The sequence below is a fragment of the Bufo bufo genome, chromosome 6 (assembly GCF_905171765.1).
Source record: "Bufo bufo chromosome 6, aBufBuf1.1, whole genome shotgun sequence".
NCBI classification, from domain to species: domain Eukaryota; kingdom Metazoa; phylum Chordata; class Amphibia; order Anura; family Bufonidae; genus Bufo; species Bufo bufo.
In genome coordinates, this window is record NC_053394.1 from 304,900,960 (window position 1) to 304,928,265 (window position 27,306).

The following is a 27,306-nucleotide window of genomic DNA, read 5'->3' on the forward strand; positions in this document are numbered from 1 at the left end:
TACTCCCTATACTTGGGGCCAGCTACAAAAATGACAGTATTGTACGTTGCCCTGCAACTGGCACTTACAACATAGAGCCAGCCTTGTAGTAGTTTTTTAGGCGAGATACATTGATACATCCGCTTCATTGACACTGTTCCCCGACCTGATCATAATACGTCTTTATTGCCTTTAAATTAAAGCCATTTTTACAGATATTTTAAATGTGGCTAAATCCAAACTAGTTAGAATGAAATACATTTTACTGCCTAGGCATGGTCCCCAAAAAGTAAATTGCAATATCCCAACAACTTATGCCACAAAAAAAAAAGAAAAAAAAAAGAAAGAAAAGAAAAGGAATAAAAAAAAAAAAAAAGAAATGAAAAACCCACAGATAGATGATAAGTGGAGGTTTCCCACCGGGGAAATGGGGCCTGGTAACACTGTTTGCACATTATTTACACAAGATGGGTGACTTCTCTATTGAACTTTAAATCCACGAATGGTGGTCACTGGACATTTTTTTCTTTCAGACATTTATGGCAAATCCTGTGGACATCCCATAAGTATCGAAAATGAAAATACCCCTTTTATATATTATAGGGGAGATTTATCAAAACTGGTGGGAAAAAAAACCTGGCTTTGTTGCCAATAGCAACCTTTAAATTTTTCAGCTCCTATGGAAAAAAAAAAAATCAATCTGATTAGTAGCTATGGGCAACTAAGCCAGTTTTCTTTTGCACCAGTTTTGATAAATCTCCCCCTATATGTTAGACAATCCTGGAAACCTGCATCACTGGACATTATCCAGCAATTGGTTTGAACTAGTTGAGCATAGATGTGCAACCACTGACCCTGCAGCTCTTGTGGAACTACAAGTACTAGCTTGTCTGATCAATCAGATCATGATGGAACTTGTAAAGATACAGCAATCACCAAGGACAAATCTATAGGAGAATCCATTTTTTTTTCTGTCTGTGGCTATAGACAATATCTTACATTGGTTGTAGACAACAGTAAACTTTCCTGCTTTATGACAAGGGAGAAATATTAGATTAGACTTTACAAAATGATAGGTAATTATTGGCTTACCAGTTGCCCAAAAAAAAAATAAAAAATAATCCAGCATGTTTTGCCAGCCAAAGGTTCCCTACATCTGTCCTATCGCGAAAAACAATGTTCGATCTGTACAAAACAGTCATTGAGACGCATCTAGCGACTTCTGGAAGGTGCAAATTCTGGGGTTACTGAATGCTCTGGACATATTTCTTACATAGTTATATATATATATATATATATATATATATATATATACTTATATTACATAAAAGCCAGGCCCCTTTAAAAGGGATCAAATAATTCCTATTTACCCCAAGATACACAAATAGTCAAATATCTACATCTTGTGCTAATGGCTTCACAAGAAATTGCTACATCGATCGCTCCGTGCACATATAAAAGAATCACGGAAACATGAACGATCAATAAAATAAAAAATAAAAAACAAGAAAAAAAAAAGCTTGTGTATACAAACGTGTACAAATGAACATATACTATAAAATATGGATCTAATGTACACAGAGAAACACAAGGATAGTGCAACAGAGCGAAGAACTTGCCGGCACTCATCCTTCACGTGGACTGATACTTTGTATCACAAGGTGCTTCAGGCTTCGCCCCTAGCGCCGGTGAACGGAAATAGACATGGGATTTTAAGGGGCTGAGTGCACAAAGTTCTACTTCCAATTATGAGAAGAATAAGCAGAAAGGAGAGGGGGCAGTGACCCCCACTGTAAATGTAATAGGAGAGGCCACTGGTACATGTAATATTTAGAAATGTATACACACTGTACTGTGTACGTCTACCGAAAAGCAGAGTAGTCTGCATGACACACAAATCAAGAGGGTGCTCTGCAATAACAGACCATTACATGGAAATGACACATCACTCTGCATGAAACACAGGTAAGCTACAGATTTTCTGTAGGTGTCTGGACCAGATATTCCCAGTTATTCTACATACTATGAACTCTTCTGCAGGCCGGTAAATTTGGACGTTGCTCTACAGACATGTGCTCTGTTCCCCAGAAGATCTGGGTATCCTCTCCAATCCTCCAGTCTACTCCTCCTCAGCTGGGTAGAAAATGTTCAGATGTGGTGGATGCCGAGAGTCTAGTTCATCCCTTGTCGTGGTTTGTGGGCGTCTTTTCACCTCCTCTCTGTGAAACCAAATAGACAAGGGAATGATAGGTCATGGTTTGTATCTATGTGAAGGCAGAGGATAAGATAAAGAATATGAAAGGCAATATCACTTCATCAAGAAAAGTAGAATTAATAAGGTGGATGCGCGAGGCACCAAATAGCGCGCTTCTGTCAAGTTCTTCTGAAATGTCACATTCCTTACAAAACTGGTTGACAAATAGTATGGATGTTGCTACAGCTCACTCAGCACTCCCAGACTCCTGCCTTGTTTTATAGCTATACAGGAATACGGAGTGTATCAGCAGAATCTACTATTCAGGAATCAAGAAAAGCTGTGGAAGCAGCCATACTTGTCACCCAGCTTTCCCAGAATATGATAAAACAGTAATATTCATATATTGATGCCATTTCCCCCCCAACATAGGCCATTACATATCTCACTGACTTTACTCCTACAAGGGCGGGTTCACATCAGCGTTACAAATTCCGTTATAACACGGAATTCCCAGACTCCTGCCTTGTTTTATAGCTATACAGGAATACGGAGTGTATCAGCAGAATCTACTATTCAGGAATCAAGAAAAGCTGTGGAAGCAGCCATACTTGTCACCCAGCTTTCTCAGAATATGATAAAACAGTAATATTTTTTTTTTTTTTTTTTAACAACTTGACTAATTAGGAAAACAGAAGGCCTTTTGTTTAGTGGTGCTCTTCAATTTATTGTCATATATTGATGCCATTTCCCCCCCCAACATAGGCCATTACATATCTCACTGACTTTCCTCCTACAAGGGCGGGTTCACATCAGCGTTACGAATTCCGTTATAACACGGAATTCAAAACGGAAACCTTTAGATGCATTCCGTTTGTTCAGTCATAATAGAGGTCTATTTTTCTTTTCTGTCCTAAATAACGTAAACCAGACGGATCTAATCTGCTTCCCCATAGACTTCAATTATAACGGATCAAAACGGAATGCCTCTAAAGGCTTCCATTTTGAATTCCGTCATAACAGAAAAATAACGGAATTCATAATGGTGATGTGAACCTGCCCCTAATGTGCAATTCTACTTTTCCCAGATTTTTGGGGTTGGGGCAGTTAACTGACGCTGTCAGACATATTGGATTGTCTGCTGATGCTGCCAAATGGGGTGGGTCTGGCCTACTTTGATCTAATGTTTATGGCTAAGGCCTCTTTCACACTTGCGTTGTCCGCATCCGTCGTGTACTCCATTTGCCGGAGGTGCCGTAACACCGCAAGTGAACTGAAAGCATTTGAAGACGGATCCGTCTTCAAAATGCGTTCAGTGTTACTATGGCAGCCAGGACGCTATTAAAGTCCTGGTTGCCGTAGTAGTAGTGGGGAAGCAGTATACTTACCGTCAGTGCGGCTCCCGGGGCGCTCCAGAATGACGTCAGAGCGCCCCATGCGCATGGATGACGTGATCCAAGCGATCACGTCACGCATGCGCGTGGGGCGCCCTGACGTCACTCTGAAGCGCCCCGGGAGCCGCACGGACGGTAAGTATACTGCTCCCCACTACACTTTACCATGGCAAACAGGACTTTAGCGTCCCAGCAGCCATGGTAACCATTCAGAAAAAGCTAAACGTCGGATCCGGTAATGCGCCGAAACGACGTTTAGCTTAAGGCCGGATCCGGATTAATGCCTTTCAATGGCCATTAATTCCGGATCCGGCCTTGCGGCAAGTGTTCAGGATTTTTGTCCGTAGCAAAAAGTGCAGCATGCTGCGGTATTTTCTCCGGCCAAAAAACGTTCCGGTCCGGAACTGAAGACATCCTGATGCATCCTGAACGGATTTCTCTCCATTCAGAATGCATGGGGATAATCCTGATCAGGATTCTTCCGGCATAGAGCCCCGACGACGGAACTCTATGCCGGAACAAAACAACGCAAGTGTGAAAGAGCCCTAACTTTAGTTCAGCGGTCTCTGATAGATGTTCTGGTTCACAAAGATTTTTTTACAATCGGTTTAACAAAATCCCATTTTACTCCATCTACCACTACTTCATGAAACGTACTCCTGACTTCTGTACCCCCCCTCCGCCTTGTGACCCAAGGTAGGGGGGGGCTTGGGCAGTGAGAACGGGTGGGGCAGGTGATGATGCCATGGTGCTACATGTTGATGTCACAGGAAGAAGAGAAGGGGCTGCTGGTGGCGTTATCAGATGCTGCAAATCCCATCGTTGTTGTAGTTGTTGAACAAGTTGATAAAGAACGTTTTGCTGTTCCTAGGAAAGAAGAGGTACACAATGCCACTATTTAAGTAAATTAAACAAATAAGGCTCTGTTCACATCCTGGTTTCTGATTTTACAAAATCTAAGATGGATCTATTATGATCTGCCGTTCCATTGATGGATCTATATTGATCTGTTAAAGCGGTATTCTCATCTCTTTCATTTGTCCTCGACCTTCTCAAGCCATGTCCAAGTTAACAAGAAGAATTAAATGGGTTGCCAGGATTAGAACAACATGGATGGTTTGTGTCTGGAATTGCAGCTCAGCTCATTTGAACAGAATGGAGAAGAGATGTAATGCCACGCACTGAGCAAAGTGTTTCACAGCTGGGAAAAAAGCAGTAGCATTTTTCTAATCCTGGATAACCACTTTAAAGGGGACATCTGTTTCTTTTTTACTTTTTTTTTTTTTTTAACGGTCACTAGCAGCCTATTGTACCTGCTGAAATAATCATAATCATACTCACCTTCTCCCCCCATTCCTGCTTCCTTGAGCAATCTACTGACTCCCATCCTGTAAACTTACAGGTAGCTGGACAGCATAATATGTGCCACTAAAGCGAATGACTGGCCGCAGCGGTGACGTGTCCGCAAGGTGCATGTGACCCAGCAGTGACATGCCGCTTGGGAACAAGTCACCGCTTAAGCAGCACATGTGACCCTGTCCGTCTGGAAGTTTGCAGGATGGGATTAAAAGACCAATAAAGGGAGCCAATGGTGAGAATGTATGATTTTATTTTTCACAGGTACAACAGGCTGCTAATCACAGTTAAAAAAGTACAAAAGCTGTAAACCCCTTTAAATCGGCCCTGTCATCATGATCAACCCTATTAAACCAGACATACTGCCTGGTAGGGCTCATCATGCTGATTAAAATGATACTTTTCTTTTGTTTGTATGCTATACAGCTGCAGAAATATCAGCATTTTTACTCATATGCAAATGAGCAAGTTGAAGCACCAAGGGGAGGGGCTGAATCCATGGAGCACTCCTTGTGTAACACCCCTGTGCTCTGCACATTCCCTCCTCTCCTAGACTGACAGGGCTAGACATCAGCATGATGAGGGCAGAGCTGTGTTCTAGCATGTATATATCATATACACTACTTACTGTAGCCTTACCATGTTGGGAAGAATGGATTTCTATGCTTAGAAAGTGAATACATACTACTGGTTTATTCACAGGCACAATATATGATTATAAAGACACCAGTAATATGTATTAGCTTTGTTAGAAAAACCACATGTGCATCCAGGCAGAATAAGGGGACCTTCTGAATGGAAAATACCCCTTTAAGGAAGGTTTAAAATCCTTACCACAGTGAGATGAGCAGAAGTGAGCTGCTGCAACTGCTGTGCTAGCTGCCTTTGTTGTTCTGTCAGTGTATTCAGTGGTGAGAGACTGCATTAGAAAAAAAACAACCAAGCTTTAGTAAATCGTATCAGAAATCTAATGTACATTAAACACAAGAGAGAAAATATTCCATCAATATTAACTCACCTAGCTGGTATGTGGCTACTGGCAGATCCACTGCCAAGAGGATTCTGAGTCTGTCCAGATGTTGTCTGTAGGCCGCCCGTTATACTTCCTAGAATGCTGCTAAGTGCTCCAGGATTTCCTGAAAGAGCTCCAAGAAGTGGAATGGTTGCCAGTGCAGAAGGGGCTCCAGGACCTGTGCTTCGTACCAGCCCATTCATGAGTTGCTCTGCTCCCATGGCGGAAAGTGATGAAGCTGTCTGAGAGAGGGGACCTGGGGGTGGAGTGCTGTGCAAGGACAGACAGGAGCTGCTTCTGCTGGGGCAGCCGGAATGCGGGTCCTAGACAGGAGTAGAGTTAAAAATAAGCAAAGAACATTATATAGAAGGAAAAACAATAGAACCACAGTATACAACAGAGCAGGAGATTTCAGAAGCTAGGGGCTATGGATGTTAAAACTACCCTCTGGTAAAAAAAAATAAAAAATAACATTAACAGAACACTTGGATTGAACAGAACACTTACATGTTGCCGTCCTTTTGCTCTTTTTAACTACAGATCCGCTAATTCTCAGGCTCCACTTCTGGCATCCAAGATGGCCACACTGCTTCCTAGAATATCTGGTGCACACTGTGAATAGGGGAGCCCAAACTACATCTTACTTGTCCAGTCTTTTTGGAGTGAGCAGTGCTGTCCATTCCAAGCGCAGCAGGAAGTGTCCTGGGCTACCAAATACACAGTGTGTATCCGGCAGTCTGTGGTGCAGCCATCTTGGATGACAGAAGAGGGGCCCCGGGAATCGATGGCTCTGTTGCTAAAGAGATTAAAAGGAGGGCACCATGTAACTGTTCTGGTCATTCTCCAGTTAAAGGGGTTGTGTCAAACCAGCACCTGGATCTGAATACTTTGGTAATTGCATGTAATTAAAAATTTAGTATAGATAGTGATCTATTCATTAAAATGTATCTGTATAGCACCACCTGCTGTTTGTCCTTTTCCTTATTTTTTGTCCGTCAGACTGAGCTGGTCGAACATGCTCAGCTTAAGGGTCCATTTAAACGTTCGTATGTGTTTTGCGGATCCGCAAAACACGGACACCGGCAATGTGCGTTCCGGCACTCTCATATTTTTTTACGGAGGTGCAGATCCGGAAGTGCGAATACGCAAATGCGGACAGCACATTCCGGCCCCATTGAAAATGAATGGGTCCGCACCTGTTCCGCAAAATTGCGGAACGGATGCGGACCCATTTTGCAGACGTGTGAATGGATCCTTAGTCTTCAAACTGCCACCAGCCTTATGTTCTGTTAAAAGCGGTGGCAGTTACAGGGCAAGAGCTGCAAAGACAAACCCCTGAGCTGCCAGGCTGAAGATAATCTAGTATAGCAATTGAAGCTGTGAATGTGGAGATCTCTGGATCCATGTGAGGTACAGAACTGGTTCTAGCTTTGTTATAAAGGTATTGTCATGTACTATATGATGTCTGATTTTAATTTTTTACAATCATGGCATAACCCCTTTAATGTAAAAGGCATAATGCCAGACAATAATGGACACAAGTAAAAGTAAATTTGGATAAGGGCAAAGAAGATATGTGACCAGTGCTTACAAGGGTAAAACAGCAGCAAAGCAAACAAATATGACCAGAAAAAATTATGATGATGTACGCAAAACAGACTAGAGGAGACAATAGGAATACAGTGGGGTGGCCATTGTGAGCAGTGAAATTACTGGTTAATTCCACTCTATATAATCTCACCTCAGAAGGCGAGTTTTCAGTACGAATGCTGCTCTTAGAAGGACTCTTATTGCTCAGAGAGTCTTGAGAGGTGACTGCAGGCACAGAGAGGAAAGAGTCAACGTAAATAAATACCTTATGGAAGAAGAGCTAGTTCCTTTATGTAAAAACTGCTGATAGGAGAGAGCCATCCCTAATGAAACATGATGACCATAAGTCCAGGCCTCACCATGGGCGACATTAATTGCTGGTAATGTCGGGGGAAAGGGGCAAGCAAGCTGGACATTAAGTAGCTGCAGCTTCTCCTTCCGAGCTGTCAGAGTCGAGATCTGATCCTGTAGTGAGCGGTTCTCTTTCTGCAGAGAGTGCAATGCCTGGAGCATGTCCACAACTGAGTATAAAGAAGAAACATGATCATCTTTCCAGCAGTACAATGGTGGCACCCCCACTGTATAAATGATCTATACTAGGCAGTACATAAAGCCTCCTGCCACTTGTAACGGGCCGTGGTCTAAACTGTCTGGTTCATACTGCCATCTACCACTGCACAAACTGTATCTCCTACATATGACTGGAGGTAACTGTATTCCCTATAGCTTTGTCGAGCAGGAGATGATAAAATCTATCATGCCCGTCCATATTTATATATAACTTGATAATCCCACCTCACTGCCATCGCCATGGCCCAACCTGACACTTTATTCTGTAAGAACATGCAAGTATCACAGCCTTCGTCAGCCATACACATAAGATAGCGTTCATCCGACACCTATCCCTCCCGATCACAACCCCGGCCAAGTAAGCTTTTTTTCTCTCTGAGAAATAAAAGGATTGAGTAATTGAAATCCAACCGCTCAATCCTTATCCACTGGGTGACCATCGGGAGGTGTCCATACACATTAGCTGGTCCCTCCAGATATCGGCTGGTGTGGCCGATATAAATTTGATTTGTATGGTCCCTCTAAAGCCATGGCATCGCCTCCCCTCTTCTTATAGTCAAAACAGATACCCCTTATTTAACCTTTAAAAGCAGAGTCTTACTGTTAACCCCTGCCTCTCCATGTTTCTCCAACAACTGTTCAAGGTTGGCTGTGAGCTGTGGTACATTATCACTCTGTGTAGAGGGGCCACTTGGATCATACAATGGAGGCAGGCTACTGATTGGTGACCTATTGGTGAAAAACATATTTTTCTAAGCATGAATTTAGATATACAGCAGAGACATAAAATGGAAGATGCAACTGTCGTGCTTTATCAAATATACTTACATGGAGGACAAACTCTCTCGTGGAGAACTACCTCTACATATAAAACTGCAGTCTTCCAATTCAGGCTCTGTACAAAAGCAGAAGCTCTCATTTACCGTTATTGATCACTTTTCAATAAGACAGTCATTCACTTTTTATTCACAAAATTGTACACAGGCACCTGAGGATTCATTGCCTACAGGACCTTCCTCACTCACTGAGCCTACAGGATAAGCTTCTTAGCACAGATGTTCTAAGAACTATTTACACTTGAAACTAGAGTTGAGTGAATTGATTTGTACGAATCGACTAAACAACCAGAGTACTTGCAAGGGGCTCCCCCTGCAGCATGATTGACAGGGTCGGACATCTCAGCCGGCCCCCGACAATCTCCCACCTGCGCTGCTGCCCCAAGTAGCGGTGCATGTCTGCTTCCACTTCAGGAGCTGCGACCGTTCACGCTGGAGCGAGATTGTCAGGACCAAACGAGATGTATGGCCTTGGTAATCAAGTGGCAGGGGGATCGTCTTCAGCTATGGGGACATCCCCTTGCAAGTGTAGAACTGTGGTTGCTGAGACAAATCAATTAGTACAAAATCAATTAGTTCAGCTCTAGTGCCAGGTAATAATCGTCTTGACTATATGGTTGTGCATTGAATGGTACTCTTGGTATTGCAACAGATTTATCACAGTGACAAGCTGGTTGATAAATATGGTGCATAACTAGATACTTTTGTGTAACTTTATAACAAATATTGGTCGGCTTATTTTGAGACAGAATTTGTCAGAATTGTGGCGCTAAATGTCACATATTAGGCATTGCCTCTTTTCTGGCACCAAAAACGCACCAGTTTGCGCCAAACTGCACCAAATTATGATGCAGGTCTCGCCTGTTTCAAGGTGCACTGACATTAGTAAATGTGGGCCAAAGTTTTTCACCTGTAAAAACTGAAAAGGCAATATCTACATTGAATCAACATGTTTCACCTACAGAAAAAAAACACAATTGTGGTAAAGACATGTTTTTTATGTTTTTTTTTTTTTACAATGTGCTTTTCATGCATTTTTAAGAAGTAATACAAAAGCAATGGGTAAACTCAGCCTAAATGAAACTGTTGCTAATCAGCACAGACTTCAATCAAAGCAAGCTTTACAGCTATGTCCTAATGCACACGGCCATTGCGGTTTTGTGGTCCACAAACCTTGAATTTGCAAAGTACGGATACTGCTATGTACATGCCAAACTTTCCTTGGTCCCTATTATAGAAATGCTAGTGGACATGTTTATGTTCTGGTCCACTGTGTAAAAACTAGATTTTTGCACTTACCGTAAAATCTGTTTCTCTTCTGTTCATTGGGGGACACAGGCTTGACCATGGGTATAGCTGTTGCCACTAGGAGGCAGACACTAAGCACAAAGGTGTGAGCTCCTACCCTTCAGCTATACTCTTTCTACAGGGGCTAAGCTAAATCAGTTAGTGCAAAAGCAGTAGGAGAAGCAAGACAAAAAAAACACACTATGCACAAACCCAAAACCACACAGGCCAGAAAAGACCCGTAAACAAGAGAACGGGTGGGAGCCGTGTCCCCCAATGAACAGAAGAGAAACAGATTTTACGGTAAGTACAAAAATCTAGATTTCTCCTCCGTATCAGAAGACGCAAAGGTGTGCACTCTGTAAAACTTGCAAAGTGTTCAAAGACGACCATGTAGCCGCCTTGCATACCTGAAGGGCCGAAGCCCATGATGCACCGTCCAAGAGGCCCCCACTGCCCGAGCCGAATGAGCAGTCACCCGGAAGGGTGTGGCCCGGTCATTAACGCTGTACGCTTCCACAATGGCCAAACGAATCCATTGGGAAATGGAAGTCTTTGACGCCGCCAGCCCTTATCTCGGCCCCTCTGGAATAACGAACAGGGAATCCGTCTGCCTGAAAGATGACGTCTGGGACAGATAGACTCGAATGGCCCGTACCAAATCCAGAGTGTGTGAAGCGACTGCGCCCGAGGAGGAGACGGGTCCGGACAAAATGGAGAGAATAATCTAATTTAGATGGATTGCCGACACCACCTTCAGAAGGAAGGACTGAACAGGGCGAAGGACCACTTTATCCTGATGGAGGAGCAGGAAAGGCGACAGACATGAAAGAGCCGCGAGTTCCGTCACCCTACGGATGGAAGTGATTGCCACCAAAAATGCTACCTTGTAAGACAGGAAACTAAGCGACACCTGCTGCAAAGGCTCAAACGGTGAAGACTGGGGAGCATTAAGCACTAGATTAAGATCCCAAGGATCCAACGGAGGACGGGAACGGCACGAATCATGGTCTGACCATGGCATCCGAGAAACCCTGAGCCTTTAGTAAGGTGGCTTCAACGGCCATGCCATTAAATGTAGCGACCCTAAATTCGGGTGGAAGATGGGTCCCTGCGACAGGAGGTCCTCCCAAAGAGAAAAACGCCAGGGTTCGTCAGCGAGAAGGGTGACTAGAGGAGACGCATGCCACACTTGGCGTGGCCAATCGTGGGCCACGAAAATGACGGGCAGTTCTTCGGACCTGATCTTCCGGAGGAGATGCAGAATGAAAGGAAGAGGCAGGAACACGTAAGTAAACGTGAACCAACTCCACGGAATCACCAGCGTGTCGCACGCCAGAGCCATGTGATCCCTGGACTGCGCGACGAAGTCCTTGACCTTGTTGTTGAAGCGGGAGGACATGAGATCCATGTCCGGCCCCAACCCCATCGCTCGCAGATGGCTCGAAAAACATGCGGGTGAAGAGCCCATTCGCTAAGATCGAGACGCTCCCTGCTGAGGAAGTCGGCGATACAGTTGTCGACGCCGGTAATGTGAACTGCCTACAGCGCCGGAACACGGTTCTCCGCCCATCTGAGGATCAGAGCCATTTCTGCCATGGCTGCCAGGCTCCAGGTGCCGCCCTGGTGATTGAAGTACGCCACCGCCGTGGAGTTGTCGGACTGAACCCGAACCGGACGTCACCTGAGATGTTTGGTCCAATGACGCAGAGAGAGACTAACCACTCTCAACTCGAGAACGTTGATTAGGAGGGAGCCTCGTGTGACGCTTTGAACGGAGAGATTTCCCAACACTCCCCCCCCCCCCCAACCCCTGAGGCTTGAGTCTATTGTCAACACCAGCGACCGGAGAGGAAGGAACAAGAGGCCCAACGTCAGCATCGGTGGGGCCAACCACTACTTGAGGGCCTGGCGGGTCCGTGCAGAGAGACGCATGGGCCGATCCAGGGAGGCTGGGAAACGGTCCCAGCTGGACAGAATGGCTCGCTGAAGAGTTCTGGTATGGATCTGAGCATAGGGACCTGCTTCGAAGGCAGAGACCATGTGACCCAGAGCCCGCATGCAATGACGAATGGGCAGAGGACAGGTCTGCAACAAGGGGAAAATCTGAAGAAGGAGAGTGGATAGCTTCTCCGGAGACAAGAATACCTTGGACTGAAATGTGTCGAGCACCATGCCCAGATAAGTCAGCCACTGCGATGGATAAAGATAGGACTTCTGCCTGTTCAGGATCCATCCGAAGCGCTTCAGGGTGTCCAGGACTATGCGCAGGCTGTCCGCCGTCGCCTGGAATGACGGACCCTTTACTAGGATGTCGTCTAAGTAAGGAATCGCCACAATCCCCCTGACATGGAGCACGGCCATGACTTTCGCCAGAATCTTCGTAAAGACCCTGGGAGCCGTGGCCAGGCCAAACGGGAGGGCCACAAACTGGAAATGAAATGGACCCACTGCGAACCGGAGAAATCTTTGATGACTGACGCAGATGGGAACGCGAAGATAAGCGTCCTTGATGTCTATCGAAGACAGGTACTCCCCCGGTTCCATGGATGCAATGACCGACCTCAGGGACTCCATCCGGAAACTGCGGATCCGAAGGAAGCAGTTGAGTGCTAGACCGTTGCCTCTTTTTTGGGGATCACAAAGAGATTGGAGTGAAACCCTTGAAAAAGGTCTTGCGCAGGAACCGGAACGATCACTTCCTGCCGCAGAAGTGTGTGAATAGCCTGAATTAAAAGAAATTTGTGGCCGAGGGAGAGGTCAGAGGAGATGACCGAAAAAATCAGAACAGAGGGGAGGACCTGAATACCAGCTTGTAGCCCTCTGCAATGACCTCTCTCACCCAAGCATCCGAAACGTGCGCCAGCCAGACATGCCGAAACAAATAAAGGTCTTGGGGTTATAGGACTTGGAGCCCTGTTGACGGGGGCGCCAGGAAGGGCTAGGCTTGAAAGAAGGCTTGCGCTTCTGATCCAAGGCAGACTTGTCGGCCGACCTCTTAGGGCTGGAAATTCTCCGAAAGGGGCGAAAAAGAGGCTTCCGCTTTTTGGACTTATTAAACCGCCCCCTGTTCTGTGGTAAATGAGTGCTCTTACCACCTGTAGCGTCAGAAATGATCTCATCCAGGCGCTTATCAAAAAGTCTGCCACCGGTAAAGGGGAGGGCCGTCAGGGTCCGCTTTGAAGCATTATCTGCCGCCCAGCAGGAGAGCATAGGGTACGGCGAATAGCCACCAACAGGGCTGACGAGCGAGCTATAAGCCTGGCCGCGTCCAAAGAGGCCTCACAAATATATGCACTGGCATGAGAGCTGCAGGGCCATATCGGTCAGTTCCCCAGAGGTGACTCCCGAGGCGAGACCCTGGCGTAAATTATTTGCCCACTCCCCCATAGCCTTGCTCACCCATGTAGAGGCAAACACCGGCTGCAGTGCTGTGCCCACTGCGTCAAAGGAAAATTTTGCAAAAGCTTCCAGTTTCTTATCCCTGATAAGAGAAAGAAGCCCCATCCACCATTGGCAAGGTAGTATGTTTAGCCAAGCGGGAAACTGGTGGGTCCACTATAGGTGAGGACGACCATTTCATAGTCAAATCCGCTGGAAATGGATAAAAGACGTTTATGCGTTGTAGCAAGGCAAAACGTCTATCAGGAAAATCCCACTCCTTGGAAAGAGAGGAATCAAAATCCTGGTGGTTGGGGAAACACTTGTCCGAGCAACGGGACCTTCTAAAGGAAAAACCCGAGCTGGCTGATGAAGGTGCGGGGTCCTCAACCTGCAACGTCTGAATAACCTCTGTAATAAGATTGTCCACCATGGAGGATAGTTTGGACAACTGACCCTCCAGAGAGACAATATCCTCATCTGACCCCCTCTCCTCAGAACATGCCTCTTCCACGGAGGACACGTCGGAGTGCGACTCTCTGGTAGGAGGAGGACAGGCCGAGGAAACGGGATACACAGACACCCTTTTGGGGGAGGATGTTCTGGCCCGTTTTGCGGGACGGCTGCGATGGGCATGAGCCCCATGATCCCCAGAGTAGGACAGGTCAGTGGACTGCCTTGCCGACAAAAGCCCCAATATTTCCACAATAGCCTTGAGAGGGAATGCGCCCACTCAGGCTCTACCATAGGCTGGGCAGTAGGGGCGATTGGGTCCGGGGCCGAGCCACTTAATGGTGGAGCAGCACACGCAGAGCAGAGGGGATCTGATTGACCGGATGGAAATTTTGTGTGACGCACAAGCAAAATGGAGCACAGAAGTGACCGCCTGCTTCGGGGCCTGGGCTCAGACATAATGACAACTCTGCAGTGACAGGAAGGAGGACGAGGGGGGAAGGTTAATCCCTGCAGGAAGGGGAAAACAGCGCTTACCCAGCCTGTGTCCCTCCATGCAGCATGTCCAGAGGATCCTTGTTAGCGTCCCGCCGCAGCTGCATTTAAAATCCGGCTGTGGGCGGAGCCAGCACAGAGTTCAGATTCAGCTCAGCTGACGGCGTGGGAGCAGGGAGAACTCATGCCCCGCCCCCCAAAATGGATCCAGCCCCCAGCACAGGCCCTGCTAGCCTCCGTCCCCGCCCCCCCTCTCACGGGAACGACAGTTCGCCGCATCCCCGGCCGAACAGAGACGCCACCCGGGGGATAAGAAGCCACGGGGAGCCCATGCGGGAGTAGGCTGCAGAGAAGCCGGGGCCTCAATTTGCAGCAGCCCCGGCGGCGCCCTGGACCTTGGAGAGTGACACTAAACTGGAGACAGAGGGGACTTGCGGTGGGCGGCCGTGGTGAGCCGAAGGCTGGCGGGATGCAGAGGCTTTTAGGAACCTCTGGTCCTCCATTGCTACTGGAGAACGGAAAGGAGCAGCAGGCATGGGGGACCCCCTGGTCTCCCGTCTCCTGGGTGGGAGTGCAGGCAGCTTTTAGGACTGCCTGAAACTCCCACTAGAAGAAAAGAAAGAAAAAAAAAGGAAAAAAACAGCAGACCTGCAACGTAGAGAGGTCTGCCTCCTACAGACACTAAGCTAAAACTGATTTAGCTTAGCCCCTGTAAGAAGGGTATAGCTGAAGGGTAGGAGCTCACACCATTGTGCTTAGAGTCCGCCTCCTAGTGGCAACAGCTATACCCATGGTCAAGCCTGTGTCCCCCAATGATACGGATGAGAAATAAATAAATGTAAATAAAACCAGAATGCAATGATTTGCAAACCTCACAGAGCCATATTTTATTCACAGTAGACCACAGAACACATATCAGATGCTGAAAGTGAGACATTTTACCATTTCATGAAAAAAAAAGAATTCATTTAGAACTTAATGGCAACAACCTACCTCAAAAATGTTGGGACAGCCATGTCTACCATTTTGTAGCATCCCTGCTTTTTTAGTATGCAAATGTCTGGGAAGTGAGACCAATTATTGGAGTTTTGGGAGATGAATGTTGTCCCATTCTTGTCTGATATAGGATTCGAGCTGCTCAACAGTCCTGGGTCATTATTGACGGATTTTTGGTTTCATAGTGCGCAAATGTTTTCTTTTGGTGAAAGGTCTGGACTGCAGGCAGCCAGTTCAGCACCCAGAAAAGTCATGCTGTTTTGATGGATGCAATATGTGGTTTAGTGTCATCTTGCTGAAATATGCAAGGCCTTCCCTGAAAGGGACGTTGTCTGGATGGAGCATATGTTGTTGTAAAACCTCTATATACTGTTCAGCATTAAAGGGTTTCTGTCACCCCATTAAACCGTTTTTTTTTTTTTTTCTTTACTAATAATCCCTATAGTGCGATCTCATGATACATAAGCAAATTAATCATTTTGGTTCAGTAGAATTTGCTAAAAATCGATTTTTAAAATATGCTAATTACCTTGCTACCAGCAAGTAGGGCGGCTACTTGCTGGTAGCAGCCGCATCCTCCGATGGTAATGACGCCCCCTCGGCATGCTGATTGACAGGGCCAGGGAAGGGAATCGTTCTCTGCTGGTGCTGTTAGAATTTTAAATCTCACGCCTGCGCCGTACCGGTCTTCAATCGGCGCAGGCGCACTGAGAGGCGGACGCTCGCTCGACCGCTCCATCCTCAATGCGCCTGCGTCGATGACGTCATCAAGTACACCCGGAAGAGAAGACGCCGGCATCGCTGGAAGGAGGCGGAGAGTCTGGTGACGTCGCTGGATGCTCGAATCAGGTAAGTATGTACATAATAAGCATGCTGCCACAAAAACCACCAACGAAATGGGAATAAATAATTTTATAAAAATGACAGTTATTAACACTATACCACCAACGATTATTAATAATAAATCCCTTCCGGGTGTACTTGATGACGTCATCGACGCAGGCGCATTGAGGATGGAGCGGTCGAGAGAGCGGCCGCCTCTCAGTGCGCCTGCGCCGATTAAAGACAGGTACGGCGCAGGCGCGAGATTTCAAATTCTAACAGCGCCAGCAGAGAACGATTCCCTTCCCTGGCCCTGTCAATCAGCATGCCGAGGGGGCGTCATCGGAGGATGCGGCTGCTACCAGCAAGTAGCCGCCCTACTTGCTGGTAGCAAGGTAATTAGCATATTTTAAAAATCGATTTTTAGCAAATTCTACTGAACCAAAATGATTAATTTGCTTATGTATCATGAGATCGCACTATAGGGAATATTAGCTATGAAATTAGTAAGGGTGAGCACTCAACAAATGGCGTTTGGAAACTAAAATTTAATTAAACACTAAAATATTTAAAATAGATAAAATAGTAATATACTGGATGAAGGATAAATTAGTATACAAATTGGTATATAAACATATAGAATTTGTGGTAAAATTTCATATATGAACAATTCGCATCTAATCACACTTCACATAGATGTGCACATGTGTGCTAGTAGCCCATTCAGTATGCAGTCTCTTAATAGTATATAAAGTTGGTGTATTGATCTATGGATGTTCGAACAATGTCCTGAATAAAATAGTCCTGTTCGGTTTTCTCTTACAATGATTGATGCTGAATAGTAAATTATCGCATCTCCAGTGACATCATTCGATATCATAAAACGCTATGCGTTGGCTGCTCTCCAAGTGTATGGTGCCGGTCGTACCGGTGTTAGGGCAGATTGGGGCAAATAGCACAGGTAACTTGGTCTTACCTTCCTCGTGTCTGTCCCAAACTTTCTTCTCATCTAGCGAGAGTGACGCAGGATACAATTGGCATAGTTCTGCGTACTGCTTCACAAACTCACCGACTTCTCGCGGGAGTTGAAACTCTCTTCCGGGTTAATCCGTTCACGTGACTTGTATCCAACGTAACAGGTACAACAAAGTATCGGTCTTTTCCAAGTTATAGGATTTCTCCCATGGCCATGCAAGTTATTGCGGAGATGTTTGCTTCTTTATTACTGCGATCCAGACCAGACGCGTTTCGGGAGCTCTGCTTCCCTTCATCAGTGGTATCGCATCTGTGGCAATCTCCGCCTTTTATACCCACAGTCTAGATCAAAACTGTGGATACCTGGAATTCACTGGACCATAAATACTCTGTTGCGGTTAGCATGCGTTTTATGTGCGTTTTTATTGGCACTTATGCGTTTTTTTGTAATATAGATTACTTTTCTCATTCTAGAGCTGTTGTATAATGGAGAAGATAATCCAAGATTGCATGAATGAGAACACATAGCCAATATAAAGAAGGGTTATGAAAAACACTGTCTATCAAAACATTATATGGAAGTACATAATAAAGATCCAACTGGTCTGATATTCATGGCATTGGAGAAGGTAGATAAACATTGGCGAGGGGGCAACTACATCAAGCAGATGTCAAAAATTGAGTCGCGCCGTATTTATGAATTTGGATCTATGTTACCTGTTGGCTTGAATGCCGAGCTAGAGATATTTGGATTTTTGTAGGGAGGTAGCCCGGTATCCGACTCTGATGCCATAGTCAGGCCGTTATTGGCACTATGTCATGTACTCGGATCAGGGTGCCCAGACCTTTAGGGTAGATTTTATCCATACATTAGCGCCAACTAAAATCCAAAGAAAAGATAAGAAAACAATCTTTAGGCGAAATCCCTTGTGAGGACCTTTGCGGCAGTTGCTGAATAGACTATTATATTAAAATTCCCTGCAGGTCATTATTATGAAAGCACTCTCTATGAAAGTATTTTTATGAAAAATATTTTTATGAAAAATATCATATCATGCCTTATAATCTATGTATCTTGTTGTAAATTGTCGTATATCTGTTATCAAACAGTACCTATTATGTGTCCTATCCATAACAATATTTTTGATCTTATTGAATATTAACAGATTATTTATATGTATATTTTATATTTCAAGAATCCATTTTATGTTTTATACTAAAGGATATATTGTATATGAACTCATATTCTCATTTTTCACACAAATATATTGCATATTGAAAAAAGAAAAAGGAAAATAAAAAAAGTTAAATAAACCCAGATTGCGAATATCTAATTCATGCAATCTTGGATTATCTTCTCCATTATACAACAGCTCTAGAATGAGAAAAGTAATCTATATTACAAAAAACGCATAAGTGCCAATAAAAACGCACATAAAACGCATGCTAACCGCAACAGAGTATTTATGGTCCAGTGAATTCCAGGTATCCACAGTTTTGATCTAGACTGTGGGTATAAAAGGCAGAGATTGCCACAGATGCGATACCACTGATGAAGGGAAGCAGAGCTCCCGAAACGCGTCTGGGCTGGATCGCAGTAATAAAGAAGCAAACATCTCTGCAATAACTTGCATGGCCATGCGAGAAATCCTATAACTTGGAAAGACCGATACTTTGTTGTACCTGTTACGTTGGATACAAGTCACGTGAACGGATTAACCCGGAAGAGAGTTTCAACTCCCGCGAGAAGTCGGTGAGTTTGTGAAGCAGTACGCAGAACTATGCCAATTGTATCCTGCGTCACTCTCGCTAGATGAGAAGAAAGTTTGGGACAGACACGAGGAAGGTAAGACCAAGTTACCTGTGCTATTTGCCCCAATCTGCCCTAACACCGGTACGACCGGCACCATACACTTGGAGAGCAGCCAACGCATAGCGTTTTATGATATCGAATGATGTCACTGGAGATGCGATAATTTACTATTCAGCATCAATCATTGTAAGAGAAAACCGAACAGGACTATTTTATTCAGGACATTGTTCGAACATCTATAGATCAATACACCAACTTTATATACTATTAAGAGACTGCATACTGAATGGGCTACTAGCACACATGTGCACATCTATGTGAAGTGTGATTAGATGCGAATTGTTCATATATGAAATTTTACCACAAATTCTATATGTTTATATACCAATTTGTATACTAATTTATCCTTCATCCAGTATATTACTATTTTATCTATTTTAAATATTTTAGTGTTTAATTAAACTTTTAGTTTCCAAACGCCATTTGTTGAGTGCTCACCCTTACTTATTTCATAGCTACTGTTTTTTGACCAGAGGGTGGGTGTCCCTCTCACGGGTTAGCAGCACCAATTCTTTGATCACGTCTTGAGTGAGCCACCATTTTCAAACATTTTATAGGGAATATTAGTAAAGAAAAAAAAAAAAAAATGTTTAATGGGGTGACAGAAACCCTTTAATAGCGTCTTTCCAGATGTGTAAGTTGCCCATGCCATAGGTACTAATGCAACCCCATACCATCAGAGATGCAGGCTTTAGAACTGTACACTGATAACAAGATGGATGGTCCCTCTCTTCTTGAGTCCCCAAAACATGGAGTCCTTGGTTTGAAAAAAGAATTTCACAATCTGATTCATCTGACGACAGAACAGTTTTCCATTTTGTCTTGCTCCATTTTAAATGAGCTTCTGCCAAGAAAAGACAGCAACATTTCTGGATCATGTTGACATAAGGCTTCTTCTTTGCATGATACAGCTTAAACTTGCATTTGTGGATTGCATGGTGATTTCTAGTACAGACTCATGCCTGTTTTTAATGAACTGCTGACTGAGGGCCCATAGTTCACAAGCATCCAGTACTGACTGTTGGCCTTGTCCCTTGTGCATATGGATTTCTCCAGATTCTCTGAATCTTTTGACGATATTATGTACTGTAGATGGTGGGATATTCGCAGTGTGCTAAATTTTTCTGATGTGTTTCGTGGATTGATGAACCTCTGCCTCTCTAACATGCTATTTTTATACCCAGTCATATACCGGTAATTTAGTTGTAAATTGCTCCTCCAGTTGTTTTTATTAGTAACACTTATTTTTTCAGCCTTTTGTTGCCCCGTCCCAACTTTTGAGATGCGCTGTTGCCATCAAGTTCTAAATTATTTTTTTTTCCATGAAATAGTAAAATGTCTTACTTTCAGCATCTGATATGTGTTCTATGATCTACAGTAGGGATCGACTGATATTGATTTTTTAGGGCCGATACCGATACTTTATACCGATATTCTGTGAAATTTCATTTTAAAAAAAATAAAAAATCCTACACAAATCTGCTGAAAATGAATATTTTTTATTGTTAATGTGTATTTTTTTTTGTAAATCTTTCTTTTTTATTTATACTTAATATTTTGGTGGTTTTTTTTTAAACTAACTTTTAGCCCCCTTAGGGACTAGAGCCCTTGTCCTATTCACCCTGATAGAGCTCTATCAGGGTGAATAGGATCTCACACTGTCCCTGCTGCTCTGTGCTTTGTGCACACAGCAGCATGGAGCTTACCATGGCAGCCAGGGCTTCAATAGCGTTCTGGCTGCCATGGTAACTGATCGGAGCCCCAGGCTTACACTGCTGGGGCTCCGATCGGAGGAGGAAGGGAGAGGGGACTCTATGGCCACTGCCACCAATGATTAAAACTGGGGGGCATGGGTGGGGGGGCGCACTGCGCCACCAATGTTTTTAATACTGGGGTGGGGGGGCGCACTGCGCCACCAATGTTTTTAATACGGGGGTGGGGGGCACACTGCGCCACCAATGAACATAAATCTCTCATTTATTCATATACAGGAGGCGGGAGCTGGCTGCAGAATCACATAGCCGGCTCCCGACCTATATGAGCGGTAGCTGCGATCCGCGGCACCTGAGGGGTTAACTACCGCTCATAGAGGTCGGGAGCCGGCTATGTGATTCTGCAGCCAGCTCCCGCCTCCTGTTCAATTTGAATGAATGAGTAAGTTAACATCATTGGTGGTACAGTGGCCACAGCCCCTCCCCTCCTCTTCCCATCTGTTCTTTATTGGCGGCAGCAGCATCACAGGGGGGAGGGAGACACTGCTTCCTTCTCCCCTGTGCTGCGGAGGGAACACAGAGAGCGCTGAGAGCAGCGCGTTCTGTGTTCCCCATACGTTATCGGAATATCGGCAAAATAGATGCCGATACCGATAACTGTCAAAATCCTGAATATCGGCCGATAATATCGGTAAAACCGATAATCGGTCGATCCCTAATCTACAGTAAATAAAATATGGGTCTAATAATAAAATGAGATTTGTAAATCATTGCATTCTGTTTTTATTTACATTTTACACAGCGGCCCAACTTTTTTGGAACTGGGGTCATGTAATTTTCAGAATGGCCAATCAGATGCGGACAGCGCATGTGTGCTGTCTGCATTTTTTTGCGGCCCCATATATGAATAGGTCGGTTTGTGATCCACAAAAAATGTAGATGAGATTGGATCCAAAATAAAGTCATGTGCATGAGGCCTAATAGTTTTATATATGGATTTTGGTGCAGATTCCGCACCCCAAAAAACGTGCCAAAATGCTTTTTTTCCCCATTTACCAAAAAGTGACATTCATTCTTGGTGCGGATTCCACATGGAATCCACATCTAAACTTCCCATTGAAATAGGCAGAATCAAAAACCACATCAAAAAACATATCAAAAGCCACATCGGAATAAAAACCACATCCAAAAGAACACAAGCAATCCTGAAGCGGATTCTGCTTCAGTTTTTTTTTTTTTTTGCAGCACACAAAAAACTCCTTGTGAACATATACCAACACTCCTAATTCCTGACAGCAGGATGACTGCAGTGAGGAGCAATTAAATGGAGCAACAGGGTTTATGTTCAGCCACCATCCATATGGCTGGCGAGGTGGTTTAGAGGACCTCATTAAGGCTACTTTCACACTAGCGTTCTGCTGTCCGCTCGTGAGCTCCGTTTGAAGGGGCTCACGAGCGGAGCAGAACGCTTCCGTCCAGCCCTGATGCAGTCTGAATGGATGCGGATCCGCTCAGACTGCATCAGTCTGGCGGCGTTCAGCCTCCACTCCGCTCGCCTCCGCACGGCCAGGCGGACAGCTGAACGGGTAGAAAAATTTCTAAGTGCGAAAGTAGCCTGAGCGGATCCGTCCAGACTTACAATGTAAGTCAATGGGAACGGATCCGCTTGAAGATGACACCATATGGCTCAATCTTCAAGCGGATCCGTCCCCCATTGACTTTACATTGAAAGTCTGAACGGATCCGCTCAGGCTACTTTCGCACTTAGAAATTTTTCTAAGTTATTAATGCAGACGGATCCGTACTGAACGGAGCCTCCGTCTGCATTAATATGATCGGATCCGTTCAGAACGGATCCGATCAAGCGCAAGTGTGAAAGTAGCCTAAGTGGTAGGGGTGTCAGAGGTGGGACCCCCACCAATCTAACATTCATGTAAATTGATTGCTGAAGGGAAAACCACTGTTCGCGTTTTTGTGCTTATAAGACGATGATCTACTGGTTTGTGTATTTCCATTTTTATGGCAGAACAAGATAAGTAGAGAAGAGGTTACCTGTCCTATTGGTTTCAGCCTGGCTGAGGAGAGGGGGCATTGACACTGGGCTTCCAAATATATGCGATGATGGGATACTAAATGTGGAGCCCGCCAGTGAGAATACCTAAACAGAGTAATAGGGAAAAACATAGAAATGCATTAAAACAGCCCCAAATCCATGTATATATAGAAAGAGAGTGAGTCAGCAATTTAGATTCTTCAAAACTGGAACTCTCATAGAAATAAATGGAGCGGCTGAGCATATGCCCGACTGGCAGCTCCGTTCATTTTGGAGGGCTCCATTGGGGTATGGAGTCAACATTCTCATGATCAGCACAAGATAGCCCCTCTAAGTATAATGGACCCTAAGCAGTTGCTTGGTTTGCAACCCTAAAGCAGCGAATTTCCACTCCCCCCCCCCCCCTTTCCAAGAGCCAAAACTTTTTTACTTTTCCATTCACAGTCATTTGAGGGCTTTTTTTTTCCATTACTGCACCATTTAATTTATCATCATGTATTCAACAGGAAACAAAAACTTGGGGGGGGGGGTTGGAGTTCAAAATAGTTTTTTATTTTACAATGTTCCCTTAGTGCTAAAAATGACTTGAGAGCCTTATTCTGCCGGTCAGTACATTTACAGAGATACCAAATATTATATATATATATATATAGTTTCTATTATGTTTTACTATTTGAAAAAACATCTTTCAAAAAATAATTTATTTGCATTACCGTATTCTGACACCCTTAAAGGGGTTATCCAACTCCTATAATGCCCCCCAAAATGCCTGGACTCCTCATACTGGTCATACTTACCCCGCTCCCCTGCACCTGCGTCACCCGCACGGCCGCCGGTGCATCTCCCCGTCGTGGCAGCAAATAGCGACGGGGACGAGCCTCCCTAGCGTCACCCGCGATGCTAGGGACGCTCATTCCTGTCATGGCCTTCTGTTGGCTGCCTCCCCCCAATCGCCGGATGTTTTGATCCGCGCGATGGGGAGATGCAGTGGCGTTAATTTAAATAGGAGATAAAAAGGCCCCTACTACACAAACAACAAATAAGACGTGCCCTTTTGGTAGGTTTGGGCAAAAACGACACAACATACAAAAAATATATATTATAAGGGAGAAGGTCAAGGAGAGGGTAGGTAAATATAGGGGCTAGGGCTGTAATGTGTACCATCCACTGGCCCTAATACCTCCCTACTTGTCCTGTAACACCCTATATGATATCCAAAGGACGGGGTCCAAAATGCCCCGCAAGGGGTGGCCCAGACAGGAACTCTGATCCTAGTAAAAGGCCCTGTTAAGGCCCTAATCAAATGATTGATGTAGGAAAGGAGTACACACTTTGGAACACAATGAAAAAAATAATAAACACTCCTTTCCTACATCAATCATTTGATTAGGGCCTTAACAGGGCCTTTTACTAGGATCAGAGTTCCTGTCTGGGCCACCCCTTGCGGGGCATTTTGGACCCCCGTCCTTTGGATATCATATAGGGTGTTACAGGACAAGTAGGGAGGTATTAGGGCCAGTGGATGGTACACATTACAGCCCTAGCCCCTATATTTACCTACCCTCTCCTTGACCTTCTCCCTTATAATATATATTTTTTGTATGTTGTGTCGTTTTTGCCCAAACCTACCAAAAGGGCACGTCTTATTTGTTGTTTGTGTAGTAGGGGCCTTTTTATCTCCTATTTAAATTAAAGCGAAGTTTTATATTAGTCTACTGCCCCTTTAGTTTCTTTTTGGCATCTCTTGAGCAGTATATCAGGGTGGCTCTGACTGCCCCTCCTGAATGACCACTTATTGTGTATTTTGTATTTTTGGGATATGTCCGGGTTCTTGGCCACGGGCCTTGATAGGAACGTTTGGGTCTCTGAGGCCAGCTTGGTGTTCTCTGAACAACTTTTCATACAGAAAAAATATACCCCCACCCTTAATGGCGCCTTCTCGGAACTCACTAGGTTATATAAAGAACATATAAGTTCCTGGTGGGAGGTGCAGGGTTTGGAACATTATATCAAACAGGGGATCGTGCCCAGGGGGCTTCGTATCACCCTTTCCCCTGCACACCGCATCAGGAACCCAGAATTCCTGAAAAAGTGGGAAAAGGAGGCCACTGCTAGTTCCCTAAAATTTATGCAGTTATTGGTGGACGAAGAGAGGATTGTTCTAGAGCGGGCGGAGGCGAGTCTTAAAGAACAGATTGACATCACAAAGAAATTTCAGTCGGAACCGGAATTCTCTGTTAAAGAAGCCCAGCTGCAGAACGCGGTGGAGCGGTACCAATTTCATTTAAAGGACCGCAAGCACAGGCAATTTAGCAGAGACTCCCAGGATTTCCGCGATAATAAAGCGTATCAGTTCTTGACTAACCCGCCCACTTCACAGAACACAGACATATCCTCTACGGATACAGAATTCTCTGATACAGAGAAAGAGAGAAATCCTAAGAGCAAGGGACGCGGACGGGGTGCATATAGATCTAGGGGACGGGGTAATCGGTCGAGACAGTACCCACAGTATCCCTCTCAAACTCCACCTACAGCCGCACCGGGTCCTTCCTCTCCTTTTTTAGATCAAGGGACACATTACCCTCTCAGGAGCAGGAACACCGAAAAACAGACACGGTAGACCAACTCCTTTTAGACAAACGGATTATTAATCTCTCTGCCCGTATCCTATCACCAACTGAACTGAGTCTGCTGGGACGTGGACTTTCGTTCGTACCCACCAATAAATTTGACATCTTTCGGTGGACAAGAGACTTGAATCTCTTTGCCCGCAGACTGAGATGGCACAAGTTTCATAAACTTAGGGACAAGAGGGAAAGCCGTGAACTGGGTGTCCCCGTGGAAATTTTAAAAGACGTTCATCTATTATTTAACCTTGATCAGTCACCCCCCAATGCAGAAGGGTTGGGTCCATTCACATCTCTAAAAAATAGGAGTGTCAAGATGCCCCCGATAGGGGAAGTGTCCTGCGTAGACGTATTTCTACAACACACCATCTCAGAATTGGCCAATATACATCCAGTCCCACCTAGGTTCAACTGCAGCAAAAAAGAAAGGATGGCTATCAAAGACCTCGAAGAGGATAAAAATATTGTTATCAAACCGTCTGACAAGGGGGGCAACATTGTTTTAATGGATACATCGGCGTATCGTAACATGTGCCTATCCATCTTGTCAGACGGCACGGGGTACGAGATCCTTCGGAGCAATCCTATTAGTAGTCTGCAGGGGACCCTGAGAGATATTTTAGTGAGGGCCAAGAACATCCACATTATTAGTGACGAAGAATATGATTTTCTATACCCACGTTACCCGATCATGGCTACTTTTTATTGTTTGCCAAAAGTGCATAAAGAGACCACACCCATCAGAGGACGGCCAATCGTTTCAGGGATTGGTAGTATTTCACAGAATTGTGGTATCTATGTGGACAGGGTATTGCGTCCTTTTGTGGTGGCCCTGCCATCCTATGTGCGAGACACAGGCGATTTGTTGGGGAAAATTGAGGACATCTGCATAGAGCCGCACTGGTTTCTAGCCTCCATTGATGTGGAGGCACTCTACTCCTCCATTCCACATGAACGGGGATTGGAGGCCTCCAGACATTTTTTGAGCACTAGGGGGCAACAATTTTCCCTACACAATGCTTTCACCCTGGAGCTGCTGGAGTTTGTGCTGTCAAACAATGTTTTTATGTTTGACGGTCGCATATACCACCAGCTCAGGGGCACGGCGATGGGCAGTTCCTGTGCCCCATCTTACGCCAATTTGCTCCTGGGCTGGTGGGAGGAATCAGTGGTGTTCGGGGACCCGCCGCGTTGGTTCGTGGATCATATCGCTCTCTGGTCACGCTACATTGACGATATATTTCTGTTGTGGAGCGGACCAGAGAGCGATTTTAACAAACTGATCACCGAACTGAACGTGAATAACTTTGGCCTTAGATTCACCTCGGTCATCGTGAGGGACCGTCTTCCTTTCTTGGATGTGGTCATCATCAGGGATGACAAAGGTGGTTTAAATACGTCCATTTATAGAAAACCAACTTCCACTAACTCCCTTCTTAGGTGGGACAGTTGTCATCCTGTCCCTCTTAAGAGAGGGATACCCACCGGACAGTACCTGAGACTCAAACGTAATTGTTCCGAAGACAAGGATTTTAAATATCAAGCACGTGACCTTAGGTCTAGATTTCAGGAGAGGGGATACCCAGATAGTACGCTCAGACTGGCCTATGAGAGAACCAAGGCACGCAAACGAACGGAACTTCTTCATCCCACAAATATCAGGGAACGTGAGTCTCAGAGTGCTGTCCGGGTGGTAGG

General features: G+C 45.0%; 1 protein-coding gene across 3 annotated transcripts in view; it reads right to left on the reverse strand.

Moving 5' to 3' along the window:
- Positions 1–642: 642 nt before the first annotated feature.
- The window catches only part of MLLT6 (MLLT6, PHD finger containing), a 57,548-nt gene continuing 30,884 nt past the window's right edge, over positions 643–27,306 (reverse strand). For 2 of the 3 annotated variants that reach the window (XM_040435030.1, XM_040435029.1), the window contains 9 exons: positions 22,978–23,083; positions 8,924–8,990; positions 8,697–8,824; positions 7,885–8,046; positions 7,677–7,750; positions 5,942–6,258; positions 5,758–5,842; positions 4,225–4,434; positions 643–2,198 (listed from right to left, as the gene is read on the reverse strand). In XM_040435030.1, coding sequence (XP_040290964.1) covers positions 2,157–2,198; positions 4,225–4,434; positions 5,758–5,842; positions 5,942–6,258; positions 7,677–7,750; positions 7,885–8,046; positions 8,697–8,824; positions 8,924–8,990; positions 22,978–23,083 — 1,191 coding nt within the window. In that variant the 3' untranslated portion in view covers positions 643–2,156. Of the gene's footprint in view, positions 2,199–2,858; positions 3,367–4,111; positions 4,435–5,757; positions 5,843–5,941; positions 6,259–7,676; positions 7,751–7,884; positions 8,047–8,696; positions 8,825–8,923; positions 8,991–22,977; positions 23,084–27,306 lie in introns of those variants that run through there. The other variant, XR_005779457.1, reaches the window with a different exon arrangement.